This window comes from Antrostomus carolinensis, unplaced genomic scaffold (assembly GCF_000700745.2).
Source record: "Antrostomus carolinensis isolate BGI_N321 unplaced genomic scaffold, ASM70074v2 scaffold20896, whole genome shotgun sequence".
NCBI lineage: Eukaryota > Metazoa > Chordata > Aves > Caprimulgiformes > Caprimulgidae > Antrostomus > Antrostomus carolinensis.
In genome coordinates, this window is record NW_010322763.1 from 4,214 (window position 1) to 15,525 (window position 11,312).

At 37.6% G+C, this 11,312-nt stretch overlaps 1 protein-coding gene across 1 annotated transcript; it reads right to left on the reverse strand.

Moving 5' to 3' along the window:
• Positions 1–7,673: 7,673 nt before the first annotated feature.
• Positions 7,674–10,765, reverse strand: FILIP1L (filamin A interacting protein 1 like). The gene has a single exon (XM_010170370.2). The coding sequence runs from the start codon at positions 10,652–10,654 to the stop codon at positions 8,012–8,014; it is 2,643 nt and encodes an 880-aa protein (XP_010168672.1). The 5' UTR covers positions 10,655–10,765; the 3' UTR covers positions 7,674–8,011.
• Positions 10,766–11,312: the final 547 nt, after the last annotated feature.

Consider the following 11,312-nt stretch of genomic DNA (forward strand, 5'->3'; position numbering starts at 1 on the left):
TTTGTTATTTCATAGTGAGTGACAGCAGGTACTGCAGGGATGGGAGCAAACACTGCATGAGTGACAACTGTGGGATTTTCATATGTGACTTGTGAAAATGGCCCTTCTTAATTTCAGGAAGTCAACTGTGAAAGTGTGCTCTGAAATATCAGGGTAGATATTCCATACACACTTTGTTGTTTTTCCCCATGGGCACCGAAGTGGCCTATGTTATTTATATGGGCCATCAAGTATTTTACCACAATACAGTGCTTGCTTTCTAGTGAGTTGGCTAAGGCAAGTGGGGGGCTGGGGTCAAGGAGAGAAAACATATCTATTTTTGTGCTGTTCAAGTGGTTCTCCTGCCTTTGGTCCTTTTTTTTTTTTTTCTTCTCTAGAAGTATGATGTATGCTTTGCTTCCTGTTTGAGATGTATTCATTTAAGTGGGGGGGAGCAGGGAGCAGGTAGTACTTCTGCTGTAAGTTTTTTTATTTACCTTTCTACTGTAATTGCAGGATTTGATCTAGGAGAAATAACTTTAGATAAGGTTCTTTCTCACTGCTTAAATTTTTAGTTTAAGAAATTTGAGTAACAGAGAGTATAATTTTCAACTATAGTGAAGGTGGCCAGAGGATGGTGCTGAAGATCCTTTACACAGAAGTCCACCTAATCTGTATGTGTACAGGCATGCTTCTTGCCAGACTTAAGTTTGTTCCTGGACAATTGAGTGCAGCCAGAACATAAGCCAGGTCTGCCAGTGAGAATGAGTTAATCTTAAGCAATAAACCTGAATATTCCCTTTGGTCTCCAAGCAAGACAGCTTTGGCTGAAACTTCTGGTTAGGCCTCCTCAACAGCACAGGGTATTTGGATATTTCCTTTTCTTTCACTGTATCCTGGCATCTCTCTTGTAGGAATCCAGAGGGAAAATTCTCAGTTGCTCTGTTTCCTTTTATGCAACTCACTCACATGCATGACTATACTGAGATGTGTAAGCAGGAGCAGTATAAATAATTTTTATACTTACCAACATTGGTAAGACTTTATCCAGAGCATTGTCTGGCTTGGGGCACTGCACTGTCGTACTGTTATAGACAGCTCTGCAGAGGGAAAATGATTAGTAATCTGTGCAGTTGTAATACTGGAGCTATTAAGTGGGAGAACAACTGGGCTTGTTTAATCTGGAGAAAACAAAACTGAGGAAAGACATGGTAGTTGTCTTCTAAAATGTGTAAGTCTGTTGCAGTAAAAATAGTTGTCAAAGTTGAGTGGAGGGATAGGAAAGCGAATACTGGATTACAATTTCAGCAAAGGAAATTTAGTTAGAAATTATCAAGATTCTTAATGGCAAGGATATTTCATCTCTGTTAGAGATTCCTGGGGTAACTGTGAAATTGTCATTGCACATGTTCTTTAGAACAAGATGAACCAGGCACTTGTTTGAGAGGGTTTAAGTCAAGTTATATTAAGGGAATAGGCTGGAAAATGCCATGAGCTCCTGTCTAAGCTCTATTTTCTGTGATTTCTACTCTTTTGCTGATAATTGGCCTCTTACAGCATTCTTAATTTCTATAATATGACCTATTTGACAGAAAATCTGTATTAATATTAGAAATAATTTCCATATATGTGACACAGTTTGAACTCATGTTCCCAAATGTGTCACCATGGTTCTTATTTCCTGAACACTAAGTTTAAATCTACTTTCTGGTGTTGGGGAAAAGAAGCATGGTTGGACAGAGTTGGAGGTAGAAGTTGTATTCCTAATCACTGAAATCGTTATGTGCCTTGCTTTTCTTGAGTCTTCACTGGGAAATGTGATAATCTTTTAAACATAAGATAGTTTAAAGACTCGTTTTTAATTTAGCTGACAAGATGCAGGGAAAGGTAAGGTTATGTTGTGGGTCAGCTCCCCTAGGACAAGAATTTGCCTGGGACTGGTTGATCACCAATGAACAGTTGCCTATTGTTAGTTCTCTTCCCTTTGCCCCCTGAAACAAGGGTGGTTCTCGGGCACCTTGTTAGTGCACCGAGGGTCCCCAAGAAGAGTAGTTGTATGGCCTTTTTAAATACTAAACACTCTGCAATATTAATTTTGTCCAGGAGAGGGTAGTGCTGGCACTTAAATGTTTCTGCTGGTGCTTAACTGTTAGTGTGTCTATATAGTACATTGTTTTACAAATCTGGATGAGATTATCAGTTCCCTTGGTTTAAAGCTCTGCTGCCATTTGTTGAGTGAGATTCTCGGCAGCGAGTCTGATTCTGTACAGATTGTGGACAAGCAGGGGTATATGTGTTTGGGTATTTCTATAAGTATGTGGTTTTTAAAGATGTGTGGAACTGTGCTCATGCCTACACACACCTTTTCATATGAAAACGTCTTCAGTATCAATATTGTCTGTTCAAAACCTTTGAGTATATTTTTTCCATGTTAGTTAATATATATGTTGAAGAAGCATACAAGGGTAACCAGGTTGGGCTCAAATGTGTTCTGAATGGAGAAGGAAAAAGAACCCTCTGCTTTTACCATTATGGCTTTTTTTCTGTCAGGGGGAAGGCTGTTTTTCTCTTTGAAGGCCACATTTAAAGGTGTGTTAATGAAAGTCTTGTTTTAAAGACATATAAATGTATAAAAATGTTTATATATATATATAAAAATTATATTTTTAAAAAGAACCCCCCCCTCTGCCTTTTGTCCAGCCAAGATTGGTGTTTCTGTGGAATAAAACATAACCTATAATGGCTTGAGTATGAGACAATCAAGATGAGAAATTCTAGATTGTAATAATTATTGAAGCTGCCTTGCTGTAATTGGCACAAGCCAATTAACTTCTCTCCTAAAAGAGGAGTAATTTTTTATTACTGCCCCAGAGAATGTTAATGGGACTGATGAATATTTATTGTGTATTTGGAGTGCTTTGTCATGTATTTGCATGCTAGATTGTATCTTTTCAGATAGTAGTGGTAGCATCTAAGGTGATGGGAGCAGGGCTTTGACAGTGATTCCAGTATAAAGTGCTCATCCTTTTTGCTTGCTCCTTCAGTTATGCTGATGTAGCTCTTTTGTACAGTTGTGCTGTAAAATGGGTCTTGTTTTTTTGTTGTTTGTTTGTTTGTGTTGGGTTTTTTTGTTTGTTTTGTTTTTGGGGATTTTTTAATAAAGACTTGTGGAGTGGGTGAGTTGTGAGGTTTTTTGTGTGTTTTTTGTTTTGTTTTGTTTTAATCCAGGTTAGTTTTCTTAATCTGGTTCACGGTGCAGCCTTCCTTAACAGTGATGACAACATAACTGTAAGGGCAGTATTTTGTAATACAGAATGTGTAGGGGTAAGAAAGGGGATCTCATCTCTATATGAAGACTCTGTGATGTCAAGCCACTGCTTGGCAAGTGGAGAGTCATTGACTGAAACAGATCTTTCCTCTTGTACTCAAAATTTGTTTCTCAAGAGTACTTTCCTTAGTGTTCAGAAGGAAAACATATTCAGTTGACAGCTCTGATATTTGAGGCTTTCTGGGCGCCCACAGTATAATAAGTCATTGGGTAATATGCTAGCAGAGAGAATTTGGCTACATCCTGCGGCTACTGACTGCAGGTTTGTGCAAACACTACATGCTTCTAAAATTTTTAAAGTTGGGGTTTTTTTGAGCAATTTCTCATATACAGTATTTGATGTTAATTTTAAAATGTCTTTATACACCCACTCATGCTGTACTTTAACCATAAGATCCTCTTCTGTTTCTTGGTAACGTAATGTTTTGGTAGTCTTTGCTTAAGCCTGGAGCTTAGGCAGTTGTCAGTTTTTGTTTTGCCTGTCTCAGTATCTGTTTCCTAGGGACAAAGTCATCCTGCAGATGGTTACTGCATTTCCATCAGCTAACCCTGCAGCATCCATTCAGTCTTAATCAGAAAGCAGTGCTGTACAACTGTTTCTGATTATTTTTTCCCCAGTGCGGGGAGCATGCCTTCTTAAGCCTTGCATGAGTTCTTTACGTACAGATCTCTGTTCTTATTACAACCTTACATTTTTTCCCCAGATACCATTTTATCTACTGTGCTTTAGATCAGGAAGATTAGCTGGCTACTCTTGTAATTTTTGTTAATTCTATTTATTAATTAGCTACTTGAGGGAGGTTTTTAAATAACTTTAAATACTACTTTTCAGTTGATGGATGGGCACTTTGCTCTCAGAACACAATTACTGCTTCTTATTATCTTTTTTTTTTCTTTTCCTCCTTTTCCCTCCCTCCCCTCATCCATCTGTTCTGTAAGGACAAAAATTACAAATATTTATTCTGAAATATTTAGCCACATAAAAAGGATGACTTAAAAATGCTGAGCACCAAACTGTTAGTGCTGCACTTGCTTGTGTTCCTTTGCTCACTCACTGAAATGAAACTGAAAAGATGAAGGAAGGTGGGCTCATAACTTGCCATTTTTCTTCTACCTTTCTCTTTGTGGAGACTTAACGCAACATCCAGGGGAGAGGGTAGATTTTTAGACCTTTTTAGACTTCAGAAGAGATGCCTGCTAAGAGTTTTGGAAAAGAAAAGCCTTGATACTATGATCTGCTGAAAACTGCTTTTACACTCTCTTTCACAGTTTAATCCTTCTGATATATGCTACTTTGTGACCATATTTCCTTTTAATATTTAATTGAATCATTACATACCTGTCAGATTTTAGGCTTTTAGGCCAATGCTGAAAACATAAGTGTGTCAGCCTCCAAATTAACAGCAATACTTACCATTTATGGAATGCTTGAAATTCCTAGAAAAGTTGCCTTACTTGGTTGAATTTTGAAGCGATTATGCTTGATATTTTTGTTCAGAGTGTTTAAATCAATTTGCAGGCAACTCATTTAATTTTCTCCTTGCTCTGCTGTTTTCTCTTTGCCTGCCAAGGAAGTCGGTGAATATTTGCACTCAGCAAAATGGAAATAATCTGAAATATGGAGTGCTGATCTGGACAATTTGAGGTTAATTTGTAAATAGGTAATTTGTTTATTATTATTAAGCTATGCTTCCTATTTGTTATTTTATGATAAAATTACAGCTAACTTATTTCTGTTCAAACAAATAAGTAAGTTTCAGCTCTCAACAAATACATCCAGGTGTTTATTTTCTCTTCTGTGTGCTTTGAAATAGATCTTGGGAATATGAACAGGATGAACAGGTTTTATTCTGCAAACCTTATTTTTAGTGAAAAATAATTATTTGCTTTTTCATCTGTTGAAACGAATGACAGAAATTCCACTGTGAAGTCAGTTAAGATCTGCACTTCGATTGTTTCATCAGCAGGGGAATATAAACATCCCTTAATCAAGGTGTGATTTTACAAAATGTAACAAGTTCATTTACAGGCAATGGTGGTGCTTCTTATTTAGGAGTTAATAGTCATGAGTGGCTTCTTCCTTTGTCTTTTGTTAATTGGACAGTTACTGTGAAACCGTCAGCAGTGCAAGGATGAAGACAGGAGCAGAAGTACTGTCCTCTTTGTTTAAAAGTTAAACTTGCAAGTGGTGTGAACTCTCACCTAGGTTTTGTATTCATAATAGCTTGGGATTTATCCAAAGGACTAAGTGTGCTTATTGCTATGTCCTGATCTTTTCTTTTACAAGCTGTTGTAATAGATGGCCAGGTGGTTAATAATCAACACATTTATGTGTATTTTGGAACACAGGTATAAAATGAAATGTTTTTTTCTACAAGATTTTTAAGTACAACTGAAGAAAATATTAGTGCTTCTGGAGGACAACTGTTAATCCTTTAATTTTGGGAGACTAGGAGACTCGTTAGTACACTCCCAAGTGTGTAATTCAGAAAGATTTATTCAGTACCATGTTAGTAATATGTCCCTGCAGAGATCTTGGGTATGGATCAGCAGTAGAAGTGCAGAGAACGTGTTTTGAATTGACTGTTTTTTAATTTTGATTGGGCCCTGTGGTTAAAAATGTGTAACCTGAATGTAGTTAAGCAACTTGTTCTTATAATTAACACGCTCTAAAGTTACTATAATCTTGACTCGCATGAGTGCTGGCTGCTGTCTTGATTAGTGACTTTTGATGAAGTTGGTAGAAGCCAAAGTTTGCTTTGCATGATGAGACTGTGTACTTGTTCTGACCCAGATCTTAGATCTTAGTTTTGCAGTCAACGGAGGTAAACTGAGACGAAGCAAGTGGGAAGGACCTCTTACGAAGCCCAGCAACTTCAGGAGATGTTGTATCAGCAAGACATTAAGCTAGGCTTGCATAGGTCTACATTTTGTCCTTTTAAAAGTGCCACTGCTCAACTGGAATGCATTTGTTATGTCCATTTCTGTCACATATAAGTTTAATTTTTTTTTTCCCCATTGTTAATTTTATTGAGAAAAATGTGTATTGGTGGTGGGCTTTGCTTTTCAATAGAAACTATTCCTTCTCAAATCAATTACCTACAGTTGTATTCTTTTAGATTCCTGTCTATCAAAAGGACTTAAAACAATGAAAGTCCCCTTGTTATGTGAACACATGTGCTAAAGTCCTTTGCTGAGTCAGTTGCTAAGTTATACTGCAGAAATTACTTTATTTTTCTCTAGATAATGTAAACAGAATAAAGATACAGGTTTAGTGGATAGGGACTTTCTGCTTACTTGCAAACTTCCTTGTTGATAAGGAGATTGAATTTTTTTAAAAATAACTTCACCCCCCCACAAAAGCATAAGATACATAAGCATTTAACTTTTTAGATTAAGAAGCAGCTACTCCAATTTATATGTAGTTTACAGCTTTTGAAAAAGAGATATTTGAAAGTGCAGTTCAGGTCTTTTAGGCTGATTTACATTCTATGTAATGTTAGTCCACTCCTAGCAATATTTTCTGGGAGGTTGGGACTGACTGCTTGGCACATGTGTGAAGGGCAAATTGCTGATGTTTCTGTCCTTTTCTTAGGCACTAATAGTGTATCCATCACTGAAATACCTTAACCTGTTGTATCCCTTCTGTATGGTACTCCTGTTTACCACAGTTCTAGGAGCATACATGTTTGGAGAGTTGATCTAGTACTACTTCTTAATTATTCTGTCAATTTTTTTTTTCTGCCTATTATATGTAAAAACATGAAGGTGTGCCTTAGTTTACTAATCTTGATTCTTCTTCAGTGTACCCTGTGTGATGTATATTGTATCTTGAACTGATGGCTAGGCACTTAGATGGAATTTGGATAGTATGTGTGAATCCATTCTTCTGAGTTATCCTTTGGGAATGTAAGTGTTGCTGTTTATTTACCTAAATGATAGCAGTTTTTCTGTTGTGTTGGAAAAAACGCTTGCCTTGTTTGGGGGGAATATTTTTGTGATACAAGCTTCTGAACTGAGTTGACTTACAAGAAAGGTTTACAAGAAGATTTAAAAAGAGCTTTAAACAGTGTAAAAAAAAAAGATGGGGAGGGAAAGTGATGGTTGTACTCTGGAACATATCATGTATGCATCATAAATTTGTAATGAAATGCAAGACATAATTATTTTGAGTGTTTGTGTGTGATGTACTGATAATTATCTGAAATGAGAGGGCTAGAAGGAGTTGGGAAATAGCAGGGAAGATAATGAATCAAGTCTTATCTGAAGTTAGCAGGCAATATTATGGCTTAATTCAAATTCTACCATACATGCAAAAAACCACAGCACACACATAACGAACAAAAATATTCTGCAAGCAATGATAAAAATAATCAATTATTTACTGTTTTTGTAATGTTAAAATATTTTACCAAGGCAAATTGCAGTCAAAAGTAATGTGAGTTATTTTGAAAATGGAAATACATAAAGATGCATTTATACAAGTGCAAGACTAAATATTTTACATAACTGTATTTCAATGAGAAGATATACAGTAAGTGCACACTTGATAACACTAAGCAGGCAAAACTTAACGTTAGTTCCATATGCTGTTGTATAGTTCATGCACAGATCTCTCCCAAAGTAAAGGGGCTGTTCCAAATAATTCTTGCTGGGATGAAAAACAGGATGGGTTGCTGGTAAGGGTGTCAGCATGGATGGGGGTCAGTTATAGACATTACTTACTGTAATTTGTGATTGCCGTGGGAGAGGAGTGGCTGTTGGTGTGATAGTAATACTGCTGGTGATTTTATTGGTGGGCTTACTGGGTAGGCCATTAGCTAGTGCTGTAGTTCTGTTGTCTTGCACCAGGTTACAAGGGCTGATGGGCTTGGAATTGGTGAGAGCTTGGACATAAGGGCTTCCTAAATGGATGTGGATTTTGTTATCCTCAGTAGTTATTACACTTGATCCCGTACTGTTAGATCTCTGAAACTGCCATGACGACTGCCTGTCTGGGGATACTCTAAAAACGGTGTGCTTGGCTCCCATTTCCAAAGGCTCTGAGGAGAGTGTGTGTTCCTGAGAACTTGAGCCTGGTAAAACCAAAGGGGACATTGTTCTTTCAGGAGTTAAAGAACCACATGATTCAGGAGTTTGAGATCTTGAAAAAGTAGCCATAGTAATAGGTGAAATTACTTGCTCTGAGCTCATGTAACCCTCTGCTGCTTTTGATTTTACAGGTGTTAAGGAGGCATTTTGAATAATGGTTATTCTTTGCTTTGGAGTACCACAGTTGGGTATAACTGCTGTGCTTGTGTAGGAGTGAGGACTTTCAGTGGTAGGACTAGTTATTTCAAGTGTTGCTGTATTCTGTCCATGGTCTGGAGTTACTTTTATGTGAAGAGGTTGGCCAGGTGTATGGCTTAGCACTAGGTCTCCAGTCTGTGCACAGTTTCCATTTTGCTTTGTGTTAATCTTTCCATTTTGAGGATGGCTCTCTTTGGACTTCATCCAGGGAATCCATAATTTCTTGTTCACAGCATTTGCAATGGATGAGTTGCTTTTACAAGACACTGTTTGTTCCTCGTCATTATCACTGTCTTCATACAGCTGCCCATTTATGACTGTTCGCTCTAAAGGCATGAGGGTTTTGTAATCGGGTGGTTCATTGTCTGCTGGATCCGTCTGGACTTCTTTAGAAAAAACTTGCAAATCAGAAATTCTCCTTCCATTGAGACTGGGCCTGAAGTTCTTGCTGAAGCGTCTGTACCTCTCCAGTTCTTTCGTGAGGCTTTCCATTTCTCTTGCCAACTCCCTGTTCTTGTTTTCTTGCTGCAGGAGTTTCTTCTGTAAGACTGTATGATCACCTCGGAGGTGACAAATTAAATCTTCCGTTGCCATGTATTCATGAATTTTCTCTTTCAGTGCATCTACTTCTCTGGAAAGATGACTTGATTTAGCTTCCTCTTCTTTGAGTTTCTTAAAAAGACGCTGCTCTTGATTGGACTCTGCCTTTTCGGTTAGTTTATACCTAGCCACTTCCATTTTCACAGCCTCCAGCTCCTCTGATAGGAGCTTGGCTCTGTCCCGTTCATTGACATATCTTCGTTCTAGGGACTCAAATTCATCTTCAGTTTTCATAAGATCATCTTCTATAGCCTTCATTTCTTTCAGCTTCTGCTTAAGTGTCTCAACTTCTTGAGAAAGCTCTTTGATTTTGTTATTCTCCTGCTGCAAGGAGGTGCTTGATTTAGTACCCTCCTTAAGTTTATTTTTAAGAAACTCTTTTTCAACAGCTTCTAGTGACTGAAGTCTTTTTCTCAGAATATTCACTTTGGAAACAAGATCAATTCCTTTTTCCTCTTCTGCTTTGAGTTTGTTTTTCAGTTCATCTCTTTCTTTTGTAACACTGGACACTTTTTCCTCTGCGTCAGATTTTGATTTCAGTGCCTTTTTGCTTTCCTCAATTAGTTTTTCTGTAACGGACATCACTTTATTTTGTTCCACCTGAAGCTGAGAAGTTGCAGCTTGCAGCTTTTCTTCTGTTTGCTTTATTTTTTCACCCATAGTTTTTCTTTCATCCACAAGCATCACTGTTAGACTCTTCAGCTTTGTCAAATCTTCTTTAAGTGTAAACTCTGTTTTTTCTAACTTACTTTCAATTGCTTCAAGCTCACCAATTCTAGCTTTTAAGCCATCCAGCTCATGGGACAACTGCTTTGTTAACATTTTTTCTCTTTCTAGGTTGCATTTCAGGGAGTAGCATTCCTGTTTGCTCTTGTTGAAAGCATCTTCTAGTTTCTCCAGCTCCATAATTCTTTTGTTGAGTTTGTCAATTTCCCCTTTAAGGTTCTTGCTCTGTGATGCTTCTTTTTCTAACTTTCTATTAAGTTCTCTGCACTGATCTTCCATTTTTATGAGTTCTTCATCTTTTCCTTCCATCTCCAGTAGTCGTTTCCGTAGTTCTTCTACTTCAGTCATAAGCGTGGAGTTTCCACATTCTCCCTTATTTATCTTATCCCTTAGGTCTTGCAATTCTTCTTCTGCTTTTCTTAAAGATTTATTGGTCTCTTCAAGCTCATCAATTTGTCGGCTGAGAGTGGTTAATTTTAACCGGAGTTGACGATTCTGACTGTCTTCATTGGTTAGTTTGGCCATCATTGCTTCTTGCTGTTGGGAAACCTTACTGCTTTGGGCTTGAAGTTCAGCCTCCAGCCTGCTAGCTCTCTGTTCTTCTTCTTGAACTTTTGCTTCAGCAAAAGCCAGCTTCTCATGTGCTTGTTCCTTAGAAGTGGTTAACTCTTGAATTTTTTCACTTTGTTGGTTCAACTGCTCAGTGAGTCTTTGCTGTTCATCCACCACCATTAAAGCAAAGGATTTCAGTTTAGTCAGTTCTTCTTTCAATTTAGCTATTTTCTTGTTGTTTTCCTTCTCTTTCTTTGCCTGATACGCTGTTTCTTGTTCAAGAAGCTTTTTCAATCTGTGGGAGGAAATAATATGTATTTTGTAGACATTTTAATGGGCATTTAAAAAACACACCTGAAATACCACGACATCTGTGACAGATGTGTCTGAACATCCACTTGTAACTACAAGCAGATCTCTTCTTTTACTGTCAGGGGACCCACCGGCCTTACTTTCTACTCAGAAGTTCTTTTGTAATGGACACTTCAATATGATAATTTAGACTTAGCAACTTCAGTAATTATGCATCTTTGATTACGTTTTCAGCTTTTGGCAGATGTCAGTGCGACACAACTTTTTGCTGTTCTGCACTGGAACAACACTGATCTTGGCTGTTTGCTGAGGCTAGCTACGTGCAGGCAGGTTTGGGTTTTGTTGATTTTTTTTTTTTAAGAAATGTGATTATCATAGTGGTTGAGAAATTAAATCAGTGCAGCCCTCGAGCAGGTAGAATTCATCAACCATGTAGATGTTAAAGTATGTGAAGGAAATGTAGCCAGACTATACTAGGCAGTTAGTCAGGCTGCCTAATGTCCATGTCTAAGTGTGTGCACACACA

Bases quoted from the DNA above. Each gene is read 5' to 3' on its own strand.
- FILIP1L (XM_010170370.2), bottom strand. From the start codon at position 10,654: ATGGTGGTGGATGAACAGCAAAGACTCACTGAGCAGTTGAACCAACAA.